The sequence below is a fragment of the Elephas maximus genome, chromosome 5, assembly GCF_024166365.1.
Source record: "Elephas maximus indicus isolate mEleMax1 chromosome 5, mEleMax1 primary haplotype, whole genome shotgun sequence".
Classification (NCBI taxonomy): domain Eukaryota; kingdom Metazoa; phylum Chordata; class Mammalia; order Proboscidea; family Elephantidae; genus Elephas; species Elephas maximus.
In genome coordinates this window covers 68,675,702-68,696,915 of record NC_064823.1, presented here as the reverse complement: position 1 = coordinate 68,696,915, position 21,214 = coordinate 68,675,702, and the positions used below count along the sequence as shown (strand labels likewise).

Below are 21,214 nucleotides of genomic sequence, written 5' to 3'. Positions count from 1 at the left end.
CACTTACTGGCAAAATCAGTTCTGGGGGAAATTCTTTTTAAGAGAATCAACTGCTTTCTTCTTACTAGATCATCCCTTTCTGACAAGTGAGGAGCTCGCTGCACTGCCCATCATCAAAGTGCTTCCCTCAGGTAAATACACCGGAGCCAGGTTGAAGTCAGTCGTTCGAATGTTGCGGGGTTTCCTGGATCAAGGAATTCCTTCTAAGGAGCTGGAGGTAAGTGGATTATGCCAGTGGTTCTTTCCCAAAGGTTATGCATTTATTTTTAAAGAAAATGTATCTCTACTAGCCCCAAGGTTAGTAGAAATCTTTGAAATTTTTGACAATGGTCTGTTACCTTTCCAACTCTACTTACAGTTATTTCTAACTATAAAAGAGCACCATCTTGTCCCATCTAGCAGTAAATTAATTTTTCTAATTAGGATTCTAATGATATTGATTTAAAGGAATGTCTTTAACCACCTGGAACTTGATAAGTTTCCCTGAAGTTTATTTTCCCTACCACATATGTAGAGATAAAGAGTTTAAAAAAGAAAGTATTAATTCCAACCATCAGACTAAGCTTCATTAGTTAATACACTATAGGTGTGGTTCATCATTAACAGTAGTTTCTAACTTAACACATACACAAAGCAGCAGTGGTGTAGAGTCCTCGCTCCTGTGGTCTTGCTTGTGCCATCTATACTTTCTACTAGGCAAAAGAGAAACACAGCCCCACTGTGGTTTGGGGATTTGCCTTGCTCCTCTCCCTCAAACCATCTGCTTGCTAGGCTACTTCCTGAGCTTTTTGTAGCCACTGAAAGGAGCTAACTTGTTCTTCTTGTTGTAAATACATATGCGAGACACTTACAGGTCATCTCAGATTCCTAAATAGCCAGGAGGCCGTTAGAAAACAGGGATCAGTCACTAATACTGATTCCTCCATGAACCTTCTGACCAGAACCTGAACATACTAGATGCTCCTGGAGCATTAGCACATGGAAAGTAGCTTCTTTTACTTAGAAAACGAAGCAGACACCACTCAGAACAAATGTGGATCCACTGGTTAGTGGGTCCCGCCTACTACTCTAAAAGGCTGTCCAGATGGAAATGACAGCTTTTCTACATGTACCCCACTTTGTACCATAGATGAGATGTTATGGGGTAGAAACCCCAGATTCTTGCATAGCATGACTCGTACCGACCAATAAACTAGAGACTGAGGTGGGAGAACAGGAAAGGCACCTTTATTTCCTTGTACAAGGAAATGGAGTCAGTCAGAGCTGCTGCTGCCAAGACTGCTCACCAAAGGGGGGCAGGCAAGTTACTGTTAAAGGGATTTACAAGTAGGGAGTTCATACAAGTTACGTCAGCAACATTCTTAATCATACTAAGCAGGTGAAATGAGGCTTACGTATAACCTCCAAATAAAGGCAGGATTCAAATGCAAAGCTGAAGGTAGGAGAGAGGAAGCCCAGCAAAGGAAACAGGGTTTTTAATACAACACTAAAAAAAAATAAATAAAAATTTTTTTTTGTTGTTTTGTGGGGGCTGTGTCTCAGAGGGACTCAGAGGCCTTCCTTATGCAGGCCCCTCCTCCCCATCCCCCCGCCGCCCCGGCCAGATAGGCTTAGTTAAAAAAAAAAAAAAAAAAACCAAACCCGTTGCCATCGAGTCAATTTCAAGTCATAGTGACCCTATACTACGGAGTAGAACTGCCCCATAGAGTTTCCAAGGAGCGCCTGGTAGATCTGAACTGCCGACCTTTTGGTTAGCAGCTGTAGCTCTTAACCACTACACCATCAGGATTTCCAGGCTTAGGTGGGCTGAAAACTTCTGCTACACATGCTCCACCAAGTGCCTTAGTTAAGGGATGGACAAAATCCCTCCCCCAAGCATTTTTATATCACAAAGCCTACTTGACGTCCCACCTGACCACCGCTAGGAGGGGGTCAGATACCTTGGCAGCAACCTAGAAGGGTATCTAACCCTGCTACAAAACGTCAGACCTCGGAGGGTGGGGGGGCACCTCTGTTCCTGAGGCCTGTTGCCAAGGTGGTGAGCTGGGGGCTCCCAACTCATTTACACATGTATAAGTATTGCCTGGCTGTTACAGAAAGATAAAAAGCACCTTGGTTGCTCCGGAATTCCAAGGATTGTTTTCTGATACCAGAGACAAAAGACCAGACTGAGTTCTTTAACTCACAAGATACATAACACAACATTCACCAATTCAACTTTTTTGATGTGTACGATTTAGTGATATTAATTATAGTAGTCATGCTGTGCAACCGTCACCCATGCTCCTTGCCAATTTTTCCGTCACCACAAACAGGAACACTTCCAAAGGAGCTAACTTTTCTTGACTGCTTCTGCTGGGCACTGCTAATGCTTTACATTTAATTCTCAAAATATTATTTCCATTATATAGATTTGGAAACTAAAACTCACAGTAGTTAAGGCATTCTTTGTCTTTCTGTTCTCCATTTTGCAGAAATGGTTCCTTCTTAAGGTCTCCGTTTTAAATGTCACTACCTACCTCAGAGACCTTTCATCACAATCCTTTATAAAGCAGACCTCCTTTGCTTTTTTCTATCACAGCAGCTTACTAATCTCTTCAAGGCACGGATCACAGTATTTGTCTGTTTTCTTCTTTATTGCCTCTTTCTGTCCCAGGAAAGCCAGGATCCGATCTTCTTGCCCACCACTGTATTCCCAGCACTTACTGCAGTGCCTTGAATATAATAGGCATTCAGTATGTATTTGCTGAGTGAATGAATGAAAAGTGAGAAAGCATTGACTTTAGAACATAGGACTGTCTGACCCAACACTCTACCACATGAAATATTTTGTGACCCCACAGAGCATTGTTATACCAATTTAGGGGCTCCTCTAACTAAGCACAGAGCCCTGTGCAACTGTACTTGTCCAATGCCCATAAAGCCAACCCTGCCTACGTCCTACAGCCAAGCCTAAAGGTAATATATATTGGCCACTAAAAGTTTTCTGCTGGTTTTGAGTAAAAAAACGTTTTAATAACCAGAATTATAAATAGCATAGGAAGCATACTGATGCATTTTGGCAGCACAATGATGCCAGGTCTTGGAAGACATGCTTTTCTTCTCTTCATTCTGGCTCTCACAGAGAAATGTTTCTACCTTTCTCAGGAAAGCCCTCTGTCTAGAGATGTGGAAAGACGAAATTCCTTAGCATAGCGTATAAGTCACTTTACAAACTCACCCCTGCTTACCCCTCCAGCCTTAGCTTTCAAGACACCATTTTATATCCTACTTCCAATGATTTGGTGCGCTCAATATTCCAGGGTGATCCAGGCCTTCATGGCTTTGCTAACATAGTTCCTCTGTCCAGAATACTCTTTCCCACCTTATTTCAACTGCCAAGAAGTTCTGCTGTAGTTCATCACTTTGAGCCGAGGTTGTTTTCAAAAGTTATATTTTTCTAAAACACAATTACAAGTTTTTTAACTGAAATTGAAAATTAATCTGTAAAAGTAGCACCAAATGTGAGTGTAATGAGCAGAACTTGACCAAAGTAAATGATGCCACTAAGAAGCACACAAGAGAAAGTGCTGTTTGTGCTAAAGAATATGACATATAATTTGGCAACCACACCAGCAGCAACCAAAAAAAAAGAGTGTATGGTCACATATGTATGTGTATAGGCATATATGCTTACCAGTAGGTACAGGTGTGTACATATGTGTGCACAGATATGTACAGATATATGTGTGCACACATATTCATAGAGGACACAGTTACAGGTGCTTCTCAGACATAACCAAACACCTCAAGTGATTGGTTTTTTGGCTTTGAATGCTTAAGATCTTAGTCTCATGGGACAACTCAGTCAACTGGCATAATATAGTTCATAAAGTATATGTTGTCCATTCCTATGTGGTGAGTAATGTCTGGGGTCTTAAAAACTTATGAGCAGCCATCTAAGATACAACTATTGGTCTCTATTCATCAGGAGAAAAAGAGAAAGAAAGAAACAGAAGTCTCAGATCTAGCCTACAGGGCTCATAGCCTACATGAACCACGGCCTCATCTACCCTGAGACCAGAAGAACTCGATAGCTCCCGGCTACATTACCAACCATTCTGATCAGGGACACAATAGATGGTCCCTGATAGAGCAGGAGAAAAACAAAACAGACCTCAAATTCTTAAAAAATCCAGACTTATTGGACCAGTTGAGACTAGCGGACTGTCTAAGACTATCGCCCTGAGATATTTTTTAAATCTTGAATAGAAACTATCTCCTGTTCAGCGAGATAAATTTGGCACATGATATTACCCATGAGTACACTGCTACATTAAAAACTATCTATATGAGACCAAAAGGTCAACAATTACTCTAAAGCAAAGATGAAAAGATAAGGGTGCAGGGAAAGTAGAGCACTGGGAATGGAACAACCCGAAAACAATTAAAGAGAATGTTGACACATTGTGAAAAATGTAAGTAATCTCAAATGGGAACCTAATTTGCTCTATACACTTTACTGAAAACACAATAAAATAAAATATTATTTAAAAAAATTAATATGCAAAATGTTATCTCACAAAGTTAGTTGACCCCAACACATTAAAGAAACTTATAACAATGTATTTTAACAACTGGTTTACCAAATCAGTATTGGGATTTTAAGTTTATTTATCTTGCCCCCTGCACATTTAAACCATATCCAGTTACTACTGAATTATTATCTCAACAAATTTAACTTTATTTCCGTTTTTGCTTACAGTCTCTTCAAGAATTAAAACCTTTGGATCAGTGTCTAATTGGACAAACTAAGGAAAATAGAAAGAAGAACAGATATAAAAATATTCTTCCCTGTAAGTTCCAGTTTAGCTTCCAGTTGAATGTTTGCTCAATATAATTTGAACTAACTTAAAACCTTTATGCTCGTTTCCCCATCTATCTCTCACATAAGCACACACACATTCAGAGTCAATGTGAATTCAGCAACAAATAAGTTTTGTTTGTTCAGTAAGAAATACACAATGCGAAATCCCTTTTCGATTTTCTATATATTCTAAAATCCAATTAGAGGAATCTTAAATATTTCTTCAGGCATTCCTAAATTTTATTAGGCTAGTATTCAAATTAATCAGTGATGCTAAACTAGTAATTTTAAAGTCTTTTTCAAAATATGAATTGGCTTCTCAGTGAGTAATTTATCAGACTCATGTTAAAACCAACATCAATTTATTTCACTCATTTTTAAGTTTAGAGAAATGTTATAGTACATATTAGCTACATGCCTGTATATGACTACAATGGAACCACCAGGTTGTACTATACTTTTAATCATTTCAGATACCGGAAGGAAATAACAGCAGTTATTGTTACCCATGTTCACCAACTACCAGTGTAATTTTATAAATATATGTATATAGCCAAAATACTAACCTGGCAACTTCTTATAGTAATTACCTGCCACATTTACATATATTAGCACATTGGATTACAAAGTGACATACTAACCCTATGTTTACCCTGAAGTCATAAATCCAAAGATAAAGAAAAGAACCAATAATAACAAATTATACAATAAATAAAAATGCAATTGAATTTTCTTAATCAAGATAGAAGACACAAAATTCATTTTGGAAAGCTTCCTGTAAGAAGTGAATCTTAGCATTTAAAAAAAGGAGTAGACCATGGCTTGGCATAACGTAGGTGGGAATTATTTCAGGCAGAAATAATGACCTGACCAGTATCTCACAGTCAGAATGGGACAAGCCATAAATTCCAAATGAGTGGATTTGTTTCCACGAGTAGTCAAGTAGCAGAAGGGCAATTGACAGAGGATTTTGAAACTTACAATTAAAAAGTTTCAATTTTGTAATCAGAATAATTACCAGTTAAATGTATAAATATTTGAAATAGAAATGACTTCTTCTAATGTATGCTGTTGTTGTTGTTAGTTGCTGTCAAGTTAATTCTAGCAAATATGTACAAATTTATTTTCTTGGACAAACCATTAACTGTGCGATCTCAGTAAAAGATGGCTTTATATACACTTTTCACTGGGACAGCCTGGTTTGAAAAATTATATTTTCACTACAATTAGACATAGACAAAGGCCTATATACCTGGAGAATAAAGTGAGCTGCCTTTTTGTGTTCTATAAAAAAGATTTTTTGGCATTATCAGTCAGTACTGTTATTACTGTCATGATCGCTAAGATGGAAAAGAAGTAGCAGTGTTGTTTATTTTTCTAATTACTTATTAAGAAGTTCTAAATGTATTTATGAATTTTAGTTCCTTCAACCTAATCTATATGTAAATATCAAATTCCATATGTCAAACTCACTAAGCTGATACCTTAGATATACTCTAACATGCATGAAAAGAATAAATACAAAATAATTTAGCTGCATTACAAGTTGAAAACATACCTCTGTTAAAATGTGTGTTTGTGATCTCATCTATGGTTAAGAGGAATTCCTCATGATCTTTGATTTAAGCTATTTATAAGACTCTTATTTAAAAATACATGATATAGATGACTGTTTTATGGTGGGGAATTCACAGATGATGCTACAAGAGTGCCACTTGGAGACGAAGGTGGATATATCAATGCCAGCTTCATTAAAATCTCAGTGGGGAAAGAAGAGTTTGTTTACATTGCCTGCCAAGGACCTCTCCCAACAACTGTTGGAGATTTCTGGCAGATGATTTGGGAACAAAAATCCACAGTGATAGCCATGATGACCCAGGAAGTAGAAGGTGAAAAAATCAAATGCCAGCGCTATTGGCCTAATACCCTAGGCAAAACGACAATGGTCGGTGACAGGCTTCGGCTGGCTCTTGTGAGAATGCAGCAGCTGAAGGGCTTTGTCGTGAGGGCAATGACCCTAGAAGATATTCAGGTAAGCGAATTAAATCTTTGTTTACTAAGGCTTGTCTCCTAGCTGGAATCCAGGCCTGGACTCTTACCATGATTTCATCAGTGTATTTCTAGATAAAAGCCGGTGATTTCTTGGTTCTCATTTCAATGGAACTAATGTCACTATTCTTTTTTACCTAGTGTAAATTTTAAATGTAATCCCCTCCCTTCATGATTCTGCTCAAAAGTTTCCTTCAGTATATACTGTATTAAAATGAAAATGAAACTTTTAATGTGACTGTCCATTATCCTCTACTTAGTGATAGCACAAAATGGCTCAGAAGCTACTGCTGAAAACTTGCTTAAGGTCAAACCTCTAAGTAGACTCATTAAAACTGTTTAAAGAGATTTCTAAGTAGAAGGCATTTCTTCATAAGGGTAGCTTAACATCATATTTAGAATACATGGACAAGTGTAGCATAAACAATTGTCATTCATACAGGTCCTGCAGCAGTCACCTAATGCATTTAACTTGAATTAGATAAGCAAAAAAAATTAGATGAGCAGGCACATAAAGTTGCTCCTATTTCCTCATCTCCAAACTTCCTCACCCAGTAACACTTCCTTCAGTAATTCCACATGGGTGTGAGTAATATGTTTCCTATAGCTTAATTAAACAAACAAACAAAAAAGTGATACTACTTTCATAGAAACAAGGCATATTGACTTAATTCTATTGGAGTCATGATTTTTGATATCTGATTTAACTAAGAATTAAAGATTTTACCTCCTTATTTATTTATACCAGCCTATTCATAAAAAAATTTTTTTTTTTTTTTTATTCATTACTCGGAGCACTAGTGGTGCAGTGGTTAAGAGTTCAGCTGCTAGCCAAAAGGCTGGCAGTTCGAATCTACCAGCCACTCCTTGGAAACCCTATGGGCAGTTCTACTTTGTCCTATAGGGTCACTATGAGTCAGAATCAACTTGAAGGCAACAGATTTGGTTTGTTTTTTACTCATTACATAGGCTAGCACAATTGTTCAGACTTCCTCAAATGATTTACTCATTTAATCAGCACGTGTTTGTAGAGTTCAGGCCCCGTTATAAGCTCGAGGGATTCAGCAGTTAACAACACAAACAAAATCCCTGACTTCATGGAGCTTACTTTTAAATGAGGAGATTCTGGTGTTGATAAGTGCTGTGAGAAAAATAAAGCAGAGAAGGGCAGTTGGCTAGGGAAGTGTGAGAGGCGTGCTGTAATTTTAAACAGGGAGTCAAGGAAGGTCTGGAAAGGTAGCATTTGGGGAAAAGAGTTGAGGAGTGAGCCAGGGAGTGATACCTGGGGGAAAACATTTCAGTCAGAAAGAAAATCAAGTACAAAGACCCTGAGATTGAAGTGTCCCCAGTGCATTTAAAGGACCACAAAGAGATCATTGTGGCTGGAGTGAAGTGACTGCAGGGTTGAGAAGGTGGGGGGTTAGATCTCAGAGGTAACTGGACCAGTTCTGTAGGACTTACAGGCCATAGCAATGACTCCGACTTTTATTGGGGATAGAATAAGTTTTGAATTGGGGTTTATTTTCAGAGCTTTCAAAAAGGAGTTATCACTAATATTTAAAATGTGGCTCTAACAACCTTCTTGGTAAAGGTCCTAGATGTGTTGCTAAATGGGGTCTCTTTGTCTCCTCCATTTTCAAAATCCACAAGTCAAAATTGGAAAGGACAAAATAAAATTAAGAGCCAATTATATGTGAACAATAGAGAATGCCTTTACCTACTTATTCTGTTGTGAAATTTCAGACCGGAGAGGTGCGACATATTTCTCACCTGAATTTCACTGCCTGGCCAGACCACGATACACCTTCTCAGCCAGATGACCTGCTCACCTTTATCTCTTACATGAGACACATTCATAACTCAGGCCCAATCATCACTCACTGCAGCGCCGGCATCGGACGTTCAGGGACCCTGATATGCATAGATGTGGTCCTAGGGTTAATCAGTCAAGATCTTGAAGTGAGTACAAGACATAGGCTACACAAGCATTTGACCAAAAATAATGTTGGAACCCAATATTTTAATAATGTGCTGGGATCTTGGGTATTTTGTATTTACCAGTTTGTATGAATGACTTAATTTTCTTAATAAATAGAACTGTATTTATTAAACTTTGTTATTCAAAACTCCATGGACCATAATAAAGAAAAAGTAATACTTCAAATTTATATTTTACTTTTAAAAAAAAAAACTGTGTACTCAAAAGCCCCTTAACCAGTGTTGTAGTTTAACCTTTATAGCCTTTATGCATCCATAAAGTCAGTATTGTTATTCTTTTAGGGCTAGAAATATTGAAATGCTGAAGTATTTTTTAAATGAAAAGCTTGTATTTTTTTTTGTTATTGCTAACAATAGATAAGAAAAGACTTTGTTATACAAATTAATGTTAAATAGTCTATAAAACAGTTACTCTCAAAAAGATTTTTTTACGATAAAAACAAGGTTAAGTATAATATTTTTTTTTAAGTATAATATTACTCGTGAACCTAAATTAGTATAAACCCTACGTACAATGCTAGAATATATGACATGTAATTAAAATCATTCTCTTAAAGAATTTAGTTAAAATAGTTCTATCTTGCACCTCACACTCTATTGTATCTACTACAGTAATTTTAAGCAGTATAAAACCAAATCATCTATTTCTCCCTTACTTCAAACTGTTAAATATCAGCTCAGATTAAAGGATCGAGACTTTTTTTCTGTAAAGCAAAGTGTAGGAGAAATGGTTTATTGTTTTGTAATTGTGGTGTTTTAATTAATCAGGTTTCAGAGATAAAAGAATTTCTGTTGAGGGCTTTCACATAGAATAACCTGCCCTGATTCTTAGAAAAATTATAAATAAGAGTACGAAATGATGGTAAAGTTAATTCACCAACTCATTTTGTCCAAGATAGTTTCCCAAGGCTACTAGTCAGAGAAAGAAAGTGGGGTACAAAATTCTTCATAAGCCCTTTGGGGTTCAGATTTGATTACATTTTTTATGTAATACACATTCTCGTTACTTTGGCAGTTTGACATCTCTGACCTAGTACGCTGCATGAGACTTCAAAGACACGGAATGGTTCAAACTGAGGTGAGTCTTGATTGGTGCCTTCTAATGAGGATTTTATAAAAATTGTAATGTTTTAAAAGTTTCTGTTAAACCTATTTTCTCTTTTTGGAGGGTTTCCATGTTAAAGCATAAAACCAAACATTTATTGTAATAAGGGGCATTTTTTTCCAAAGTATGAGGGCTAATTCAGAAAAAAAAATATTTCTAGACTATCTTTTTAAAATATCTTTATTTTTTAAAAATGAAGAAATGTAACATGTGCACAGAATAGATTACAGAGAAAGGTGACATGATGAGAGGTGGGGGTGGTACGTGTTACCCTATAATTGGTGACATCCCTTCCTCATTTCCAGTCTGCAAAAGAGGTGCACCCTGGGTGGCACAAATGGTTTGCACTGGATTGCTAAAGTAAAGTTGGCAGTTGGAATCCACGTAAAAATTCCCTGAAAGTGAACAGATTCAGCAGTGTTGACAGGAAGGCAGACTGAGTTGCTTAACTTGGAGAAGGCACTCGTGTGGGGGAGGGGGGGATCCATTTATCCTCTAATTTGATCTTACCTGAAATCCAACCATGGGTTATGTCACCCAGTGGCTTACAGAGTTGTGCCCTTTAAAGGGGTTGCATTGCTTTGAGTATGTCTTCACTGAGTAGTTCTGCTATCCTTTCTGTTTGTGTGCATTGGGGGGTAGGGGAATGTGGAAGGTATTATCACGCTTCTAAAAATTCACATTTCTGTATCTCTTAAAGAATATAAAACCTCACTGTCTTAAAATTTAGAATTTGCCTATTTTCCCGTCATATATTTTTATCGTAATTTAAGTCTCCTAAATATTAGCTGATTTATACTCCAATTTTTTAAGTAAAGAAAACACATTGATCTACATAAACAGTCCTTTAGACCTAGATAGTTCATTAATTCATCTGTTCATTCAGCAGATGTTTATTGAGTGTCTGCTTTGTGCCAGGTACTCTTTTAGGTGCTTGGAGCACATCAGTGAAGAAACAAAGATCTCTGGTCTAGGGAACTTACATTCTAGCAAGGTGGTGATAAGGAAGGCAGATAATAAACACATTAAATGAGCAGATCTATAGAATCTTTGAAGGTGACAAGTGCTTTGGAGAAAAGGGTAGGGTACGAGGGATCAGTCACAGCTGGTTTGGAGTGCTATTTGAAATAAGGTGGTGCCATTGAGAAAGTAACACTCAAGGGAAGATGTGAAGGAGGGAGTTATGAGATACCTGGAGCAGGAGCCTTTCAGGCAGAGTGAACCATCTGCGGGGAAGTCCAAAGTGGGAGAGTCTTGTGTGTGCTCAAGAATGGTCATGGCACCACGGCTGGGCTGCAGCCAGGGAGGATAGGCCAGAGGGAAGGGAGGAGGCCGAGGTTTGGGCTTTCCTCTAAGTGCACTGGGAGCCATCACAGAATTGTGAGCATGGGGTGATGTGATCTGACTCACATTTTAAAGGATACTCTGGCTGTTGTGTTAAAATGAGACCTGATTTGGGGAGAGGGGACAAGGTTAGAAGTAGGGAGGCCAGTTAGGCAGCAGGCAGCAGTGGCCAAGACCAGGGTGGTAGCTGTGGACCCAGTGAGAAGAAGGCACTGTGTGAAGTGAGTTTGCTGATGGATTGTACGTGGTGTGAGAGAAAGAGTAAAGGATGAACATGTGGAAACATTAAATTACAGATGAACAAAAAGATCACTGGACCTTCTGCTGCTAAAGAGTAGTTAGTGTTTTAGGAAGTGTTCTTACATTCCTTATTCTAAGCACAGGTACGTAGAGACACACATGCACTATTTTAAATGAAATTCAACTATAGTTACATTTTGATAACCCTATGCACAAATCTATATCTTCTTACAATCATCATAAAATAAAAATTTTCCATATTTTCAAAACTCCTCAAACATCACTTTCTATTGTGGTGTGACAGTATACAATATTCACATTATATAACTTAAAGTCTTTTTGTTGTTGTTGTTGCCATAGGATCAATACATTTTCTGCTATCAAGTTATCCTTTACGTTCTGACACGTCTTCAAGCTGAAGAAGAGCAGAAAGAGCAGCAGCAGCCTCTGAAATGACATGAAAAGAGAAACCTTCTGGAAGGAAGCCTTCCCGTTTTTCTCCTAAACCTCCCAAAGACTGCCGCTCTCCACTTAAAATAAAGATGGCTGGGTGAGTCCGCCCAATGCTATTATGCTTGTTCTCCTCTTCCTTAGAGGGACAATCTTCATAACAGTAAGTAATGTTGACATGCTGTATTTTTACAGCTACTTTAACCTCTGATAATTATTAAAAGTTTTTTAACACTAACTAAACAATGCAGTTTATTAAACTGCTTTTTGGTTTAGAGACTTTAGGGATGATTAAGACAGCATTTGATCATAGTGGACATGGTTACGAGAACACTCTGAGTATTTGTAATGCACCAATCTTGTTTATAATAAAATTCTTTTTCAGTATTTTAATAAAGTAGAGCTATTTTATAGGGGATACTTGAAACCAGTATTTAAGCTTTAAGTGACAACAATATTGGCATAGAATAAAGTAGCAAATTTTTATTATATCAATTTCTAATGTTTACTATATAGAATTTCCTGTAATATATTTATATGCTTTTTCATGAAAATGGAGTTATCAGATATCTGTTTGTAACTGATGTATCATCTCACTTTGTAAATAAAAATACACCTTAAAACGTGAGCCAGCCAGAAATGTGTGCACGCCCACATTTTCAGTGTGTTACTGGTTTTAAATCTGCCCCCTATGCCACCTAAAAGAGGAAGACCTGTTGAAACCTTCCCCCATTGCAGGCTGTCTGGCATTGTTTTTAAGAACACTTCTGCCCCTGTGAAGGCAGGAACTTCTGGACCAGCTTCCCGTCTTCCCAGCTGGTCACAGTCCTGTCAGCCACAGGGACCAGGAATGTTGTCAGAAACCTCGTTAGATCTTCATCAGGGTCTGGTGTGAGGGGCATATACTGGCGACAGTAGTTCAGAGTCAGTCTCCCTTCCTTCTGCACCTGTCAGTGGTGCCGGTTTACTGTGCCTAGCTGATAAGTAAGTCAGAATGTTTTCAAATCCTGGTCATGGTGATACTCAGGATATCTCAGCTGACCAAGGAGTAATCAAAGAAAACACTATTTGGTTTATATTTGGTTCTGCCAAACAGAAAGAAAAAGAGATCAGCCTCAAAGAGCTTCCTGCATTCAGCCCCATGTGGCACCGTTCCAAGACCCAGGAGACCACATGGCCCACCCTCATTGAATTGCACCAAGTCTGAGCTAGTTGACTTGAATTTCTGATATTATCTAAGTGATTCGCTGGAACCTATTCCTGAGTATCTGAGGATATTTGGGGGTAAAAGGCAGTATCAGTAAACATGTAAAGCTCTACTATGCTGTGTTTGACTCCCCACCTGGTAACAGGTTTGAACCTTACCTCAGAAGCAACTCAAAATCTGTCAAGAAATATCACCACCACCATTCCTTCTTCAATCAACAGTTTGTATATATTGGGCTGTAGCTTAAGATTTCGATTGAAAAAGGGTTCCACTGTTTTAAAAAAGTGTTTGGAAATCTCTGTTCTAAGTTTGTGGGAATTAAGAGGCCTTGTTTTCCTGTCATAGGCATGTGAAAGCAGGCAAGCAGGCTTTAGAAGCCAGTGCAGCTGGAGATAATTAGCTTCCCTCTGAGGTCAACATAAATGGGAGAGGGGAAAGCTAGGAAAGGATGCTTTTCCTGCAAAGAATGTAGTTTGGAAATGGAAACTGGGAAGAAAACGCCGGTTTAGGTTTACAAGCCTTGAATGGAAACTTTAATATAGTAAACATGTTACTGTCCTCATCTGGGATCTGGCTCTCCTGCCGTGGAATGGTGTAAGCTATTTGCTAGAGCCACTCTGGTTACAAAGGAAGGCAAGCCCCACGGGGCTGGGGTGGCACATAGAGCACTCATGTATCAAATATGAACAAATACAGCTCAGCTCTTAACACACATTGTATTAATTAGCTTAAAAAAAAAACCAGTTGCCATCAAGTCCAGCTCATGGGGACCCCATGTGTGTCAGAGCAGAACTGCACTCCAGAGTGTTCAGTGTCTGATCTTTCAGAAGGAGATAGCTAGACTTTTCTTATAAGGCACTTCTGGGTGGACCCCAACCACCAACCTTTCTGTGAGCAATTGAGTGGTGCCTTTTTAATTAACTGTTGTTAGGTGCCATCAGGTCAGTTCCAATTCATAGCAACCTCATGTACAACAGCATGACATACTGCCTGGTCCTGTGCCATCCTCACAATCTTTGCTGTGCTTGAGCCCATTGTTGCAGCCACTGTGTCAATTCAACTCATTGAAAGTGTTCGTCTTTTTCACTGACCCTCTACTTTACCAAGCATGATGTCCTTCTCCAGGAACTGGCCCCTCCTAGTTAACTAAGTGCTATAAAATATATACCCAAAACATACAATGACTCAAGCACAGTTCTGGACAGATGAACAGCTCAGCAGAGCAGCTCTCCTTCCCTCAGTTTTGAGGAACCCAGGCTGATGGAGGTTTTCTTATCAACACATAGCTTCCAAAGTCATCCTGGGAATCACCTCCATTCCCCTAGGCAGAAAGGAATGGAGTTTTTATGGGACAAGCCTGGAAGCAAAGCACATCACTGGTACTCACATTCATCTTCAAGAACTGGTCAAATAACCCCTGAGTACAGGGAAGCTGGAAAACGTAGATTATGACAACTCTATGCTATAGAAAGGGAAGCACAAGTTTTGATGAAACATATGTATAAAGCTGAGCTGAAGTTGCATATTCTTAAAGAATAGTATCCTAATATAGTCCTTAGTATTGCAGAATTAGAAACAATTTTATCCCCAAAACAAAACTTTGGTAGATGCCATTGGGTGGAGATGAATTATCATGGTTGTTGAAAAAAATTAGATTTTTTTTTTTTACACCTGTGGTTTCTAGATATAGCCTCTCAGGTATCTTGATTTTAAAATGACTAGTTATCTAAATGTAGTATGGTAAGCCCAGAAATCAAAAGAACAGCTCAGCTGCAGCTATCTTCTAGTCTATACATAGTGAGAGAATGTGTTCCCATTTTGCCTAATTCAGAATATTCAAGGTTCTTTGTTATGGTAAAGATAATTTTGACAGACATTGTGGTTTGAACTGCATCATATTTAAAGCCAATTTAAATTTTAACATATCAGTTAAGGATTTCATTTAACTGCAAGTAACCAAAAAACAACCAAACAGGAGCGTAAACAAATTAGAGATTTATTTTCTTTCCTTGAAAATACAAGTTCAGAAGTAGGCAGTTCCTGTGATTAACTCTACAGCTCAAGAATGTGAGCAACTCTACAATTATCCTGGCCTTTTGCTCTAGCCGTTGCATCCGCATTCCAGAAAGGAAATAGGAGGAAGTGACAAGAAGGAAGGGTCGGTCAGTGCCTAGGGTGTGAAAGCAAAATTTCCCAGAAATCATGAGCAAATTTCCACTTCTATCTTATTAGCAAGAACTGTGTCACATGGCTACCTCTAGCTTCAAGAAAGTCATTTTTAGCTGGGCACATTGCTGTTCTGAACAAAATATTGGTTCTGTAAATACGGACAAAGGTGTCAGTGGATATTTGGTTGCAGTAAGCATTGTGTATCCCTTTCCAATTCTACCACAGTTCTTACCCTTTCTTAGTAGCTAGCACTGTGTCATTCATTTAAGATATTTCTGATTTATTTGGCCTCTATTTACCTTGAGTAGCAGCAGTAGCAGGAGAGCCAGGAATTGGAGAAGGAACTGGAATGCATGTCTGATTGGTTCCACAAACAATTGCATCTTTTGCCATGAGACTAGACAAGAACTGGATGGTGCCTGGCTACCATTACTGAACATTTACATCAAAGATTCTATAGAAGAATACTATCAAAAGGGGTAAAAAATGTGGAACAGAATCTCGATTTTTCATGAAATTTAGACTTTCTGGAGTCATTGAAGTTGGATGACCCCTTGAAACTATTGCCTTGAGGTAATCTTTAAACTGAAACTAACCCCTAAAGTCATCTTTAAACCAAACAATAGTTAAGCTTAATTAGTAAGGAATGTTTGCCTTGGGCATTGTGCTTTTCAAAAATTATCTATATGTGATCAAATTGACCACACCTACTCAAAAGTTTAGTTCAGAAATTGAAGTGGCAGCGAGTTTCTGTAAATGGTGGTGGAATAATTTGGAAATGGATAGTAAGAATGTTTGCATAACTTGAAGAATGTAATCCATGTCACTGAATTGTATATGTAGAAATTGTTGAATAGGTTTATGTATTGTTGGGCATGTTTTCACCAAAAATAAAATAAATATTTTGTAGATAAAGCATACAAAAATCTTTCCGATCTTAAGAAGTATCTGAATTTGTAACTGTTTAAAAGAGATTCACAGATGGGAAGTATTTTAAAGAAGTCTACAGTTTGTAGCTTAAAAATATTATTTTTTATCATAAAAATCAAACTCATTTCTGTAGAGTTAATTCTGACTCATAGCAACACTATAGTATAGGATAGAACTGCCCCATAGAGCTTCCAAGGAACAACTGCCGATCTCTTGGTTAACAGATGAGCTATTAACCGCTGTACCACCAATGCACTCAAAATTAGGAATATTCTAGAAATTCATGCTAAGCTAACTCTCAGGACACTGGTAAAAACCGTATTGCCAATTTATTAGCTTACAGGGAACTATATCTAGCAAAATGAGTACAGTAAGCCTGGACATTCAGACAGGAGCCCTCCTCCTCCCAGGTAAAGTACAAGCAAAGGCCGATCAGAAGGTTGCTTACCCACTGCCGTCGAGTCGATTCTGACTCATAGTGACCCTGTAGGACAGAGTAGAACTGCCCCATAGAGTTTCCAAGGAGCGCCTGGCGGATTTGAACTGCCGACCTGTTGGTTAGCAGCCGTAGCACTTAACCACTATGCCACCAGGGTTTCCGAAGGTTGCTTAGAGGGTAGGAAAAGGAAACCATATATTCTTGATGATGTGATTTACTAAACTGAGTGAGGCTGAATTACCTTTTCTACACTAGGGGTAGTATTTGTGACTGCATAAGAAAAGGGAAGGATACAGAACACTTATTGACCACCTCTGGTGCATTGTACCAAGTATATTCATGTTACATACTTTACAGTGCATTTAGGATTGAGTATCTTATTCTTTTTAAAACAAGAAACTGAGCTCCAGAGAGGTTGTCACTTGCCAAAGTTTGCCCAAATAATACATGGCAGAACTAGGATTCAGTGGCAGATCTGGCTGACTTCCATCCATAACTCCAGAGGCCCTTGTTCTTTCCACTATACTATGCTGTCTCAACTCTCCATCTGGCTCTTTTCCAGACACAGTGCTGGAATCATTCAACTTAACATTATTGCCCTGGCGCCATCTCTTCTGAATTTCATATAGGCCCCAGCTTTTATTAACTTATTATTATTAAGGTCAGTTAGAATACTATCTATTCAACTGGAGCTTTTTAGGTTACATTCTTTATCCTAATAATTGTGGTCTCTTGGACAGTTTGACTATCTCCAGTTCTCTCAGTAACACATTTATAAATCATCTCTGGAGATGGAAGTCTTCTGAATTGACCACTTTCAAAACCTTACACTGATTTTTGTTGTTTCTGTCTTAAAGGATGGCCTTTTATAGACCTGCCCCTCATCCTGGGAATGCCCTGACTGTGGTAGATACCAGCCATCCTTATTGCTTTCAGAGCAGAGAGCTGGACTTTACCATTTTGTGTTAGGTACCTAAGTAGAGAAACAATTTAGAAATTCTCTTTGCATGGACTTTTTAAAACTCATGGTAACGTTCATTTTTGGCCTGCGAATCGATGAATTCACAACTCTACTGACCACGTACATTACAGTGATCGATTCCCCGGTAGACTATAAACTCCGTGAGGGCAGGAACCCTGTCTACTTTGTTACTATTGTATGTCTCATGTGCCTGTATATAGCACAGACTAGTTCTCAATAAATATTTATCAAATGGATAAATGGAAATCCCCAAGTAGTAAAGCAACAGTTGAGAATAAATCACATCACAAATGCGCATCGCTCTTGTCCGTATCAAGAGTACTGTGACTGCAAGGCTCAGTGGGGCTTTTTCATGCTACCACAACTGCCTGCTTAATTATTGTGAAAACGCCACAAAATATTTGTTGTGATTATTTATATTAACCACAAGTTCTTCAGAATATTTCCAAAATAAAAATGTACTTGCAGTTTCACACACATCATACGATGCACTTTCTCACACATTTCAAAATTTACAAATAATAGAAAATGAAACTAAATAAGGTCCCAACAAAAATACATTATATAAGAAGTTACGTGAATAAGGTGTCATTTCAAATCACTAAAGAAAAGAGGATTCTCCATATATGATACTGGGATAATTATTAAAATATTATGTTCTTAGCATGCCATACACAAAAATAAATTTGAAATAGATTAAACATGTACATATTTAGTCCATAAAAATGTTAGAAAAATACATGAGAAATTATTTTTAATAATGTCAGAACAGGGAGGAACAAAGGGTCTTATCTACTCCCAAGCGTTATTTACTTCATTATTTACAAGAACAACACACAGCGGCTAGTAAACATGTTGTGTAAACCCCCAAAGAAAGTCAAATACATTTTCAAATGGAAAAATTTGCAATCCAGCCAAAAATATAAATATTCTAATATTTAATAGATATGAGGGTCAAAAAGCATTTTTTAAACAACAAGACTAATAAAGCTGAATATGTAAAAAATATAAAACTTCTGTACAGAAAAACAAAAGGTAAAAGACAGGGTAAGTAAAATGTTAGCAAAGGGTTAGGACAAAGGGTCACTGTCCACAATGTAGTAAAATCTGTTAATCAAAAAGGAAAAAATACAATTAGAAAAGCAAGCAAAAGACATGAGTAGGCATATGATGATGAAAAGTGCTCAGTCTCACTACTAATTTTTAAATGTAATTTTTAATGAGATGTTTTCACAAGTCAGTTTCAAACACTGAACGGGTTGATAGTTCTTTAGACTGGTGAGACTGTGGAAAGCTAGGCCCTCTTATGCACTGCTGTTCGACGTTGCTAGAGAGCAATCTGTCCAACATTTCAGTGTGCAGTTGGCCCAGCAAATCGACTCTTAAGAGGTGATTCTACAAAAAAGTCTGCACAAGTGGAAGGATGTTTGTAGCAGCATTATAATACCAATAAACTGAAAGCTATCTATGTGTCCATGACAAAGACTGGTTAAATAAATTACAGTACTTCCATGCTATAGAATACTTCTAAGTAGCCACTGTACTAAAGAATGAGGTAGGTCAAAGCATACTAATATGGAAAGATGTTCCATAACATGTTTTGAAGTGACTTACAAAACAGTACATATGGAGTGATCCCAGTTTCTATAAAATGATACACGTATGTGCAGTGATTAAGAGCTCATCTGTTGCCATCTGGTCAATTCCAACTCATAGCAAACTAATAACACATGTTCTTTAAATTCCCTCCCAACTTGTATCACAGTTGTAATCAAAAATGGTAGTCAAAGATTCTGTAGAAGAATCCTGATCAAAAGCGGGGAAATGCAGAACAGAATTTCAAATTTTTCATGAATCTAGATTTCCTGGAACCATGGAGGCTGGCTGATCCCCCGAAACTATTGCCCTGAGATAATCGTTAAACTTTAAACCAAAAATTGAACGGGTTGATAGTTCTTTAGACTATCCCCTGAAGTCTTCTTAAAAACAACCAAGAATTTAGCTTAACAAGTAAAGAATGTCTGCCTTAAGCATTGTGCTCTTTTAAGATCTATCCATATGGGATCAAAATGACAACAGCAACTCAGAAGATTAGATAGGAAATTTAGGGGGCAGTAAGATTATGTTAATAGTGGAGGGACAACTCAGAAAAGAAGGGTGAGAGTGGTTGCACAACTTGAATGTAATAAATGTCACTGAATTATACATGTAAAAACTGTTGAATTGGTGTGTTCTGCTGTATGTATTCTCAACAAGAAATAAATTATTAAAAATTAAAAAAAAAAAAATAGTCAAGCCCTTAAAGAAGAACAATTATTTGGGCAAAGGGCTTTATGTAAGATCTGAGCCATGTGTCCCAGTGCTCCAAAGGACCTGCAAAGTCAAACAATCATGTGGAACCAGACTCCGTCCTTGTCTTGCAGTATGAGCTGACATCTCCCCTGCACAGAAACCCTTGTCAGATTAAAATAGACATTATAGGATGGCGTCACATAACCATGGGTATTACCTATTGCTATGAGTCGGAATCGACTCGACGGCAGTGGGTTTGGTTTGGGTTTTTGGTATTGCCAGGCATGATTTACTGCATGGGAAGACGAGAACACAGACAGCACCTCGTGAATGTGTTGTGTAAACGCCCCCAAAAGAACTCTCTGGAAAGGGGTAGAATACGTTTTCAAAAAGGGATCCTATCACAATTCACATCCACACAAAAATATAAATATCCCAACATCTGACACTCAAATATTCACACAGGCCCTGCTACTAGGATTCATGCATCAGCTCTGCACCGTTTTCCTGGCCTCTGAAGAAGCCAGGGGACCAGCAAGTCCCTACTAGTCATGTGAAGAGATGTGGCCGGTTGGCTTAAGAGCCCTGTGGAGATCCACTGCCCCTGACGGCCCAGGAGTTGCACTGGTTTCTTCATTCACCTCCAAGAAAGTATTGGTCTCTTTTGGAGAAGTGGTTTTCTTATGGCAGGCTTCTGCACAACCAGGGCTCTTATTTCTATGTTTGTTCTTCAGTCTCCTCTTGTATATCTGATATGCTAGATGTTAAAACATACAATTATTAGGCATCATTTTAGCAAAGACTATAATTTTAGTATGTAGTTGTCCATCGTTTGGGAGTTTGAGTCATACATGTATAAACACAGAAGAGAAAATAAAGGGAATAAACAGAAAATTAAGTAACAAAATGATTTGGTGTTTCAGAATGGCTTTTTCTCTCTGGAATGGACCATTCGTGATTGAGACTCATTCATCAGGTCACTGACAGCTCATTCATTTATTCATTCATTGAATCAGTCACTCAGCCAGTCAGCAAACCCTTGTGGAATGCCTGCTGTATCACAGTCCAGTGTGCTGCGATGTAGCTAGAAATAAGATAGGCATGTCCTTTCCTTCACAGGCTCACCGTGAGAAAGAATTAAAACTTGGATCTAAGACCAAGAG

The 21,214-nt window shown here is 38.1% G+C and overlaps 2 protein-coding genes across 17 annotated transcripts in view; one reads left to right on the top strand and one right to left on the bottom strand.

Annotated features, from left to right (window-relative positions):
- PTPN13 (protein tyrosine phosphatase non-receptor type 13) overlaps nucleotides 1-18,842 on the top strand; it is a 1,019,774-nt gene extending 1,000,932 nt beyond the window's left edge. For all 16 annotated transcript variants that reach the window (XM_049885787.1, XM_049885797.1, XM_049885791.1 and 13 more), the window contains 6 exons: nucleotides 69-217; nucleotides 4,745-4,835; nucleotides 6,541-6,878; nucleotides 8,639-8,854; nucleotides 9,909-9,971; nucleotides 11,943-18,842. In XM_049885787.1, the coding sequence (XP_049741744.1) occupies nucleotides 69-217; nucleotides 4,745-4,835; nucleotides 6,541-6,878; nucleotides 8,639-8,854; nucleotides 9,909-9,971; nucleotides 11,943-12,038 (953 nt within the window). In that variant the 3' untranslated portion in view covers nucleotides 12,039-18,842. The remainder of the gene's footprint in view (nucleotides 1-68; nucleotides 218-4,744; nucleotides 4,836-6,540; nucleotides 6,879-8,638; nucleotides 8,855-9,908; nucleotides 9,972-11,942) is intronic.
- Nucleotides 18,843-19,302: 460 nt separating this feature from the next.
- Nucleotides 19,303-21,214, bottom strand: part of SLC10A6 (solute carrier family 10 member 6) — a 46,462-nt gene continuing 44,550 nt past the window's right edge. Inside the window, exon 6 of the mRNA XM_049885818.1 lies at nucleotides 19,303-20,808. Within this exon, the coding sequence (XP_049741775.1) occupies nucleotides 20,597-20,808 (212 nt within the window). The 3' untranslated portion in view covers nucleotides 19,303-20,596. The remainder of the gene's footprint in view (nucleotides 20,809-21,214) is intronic.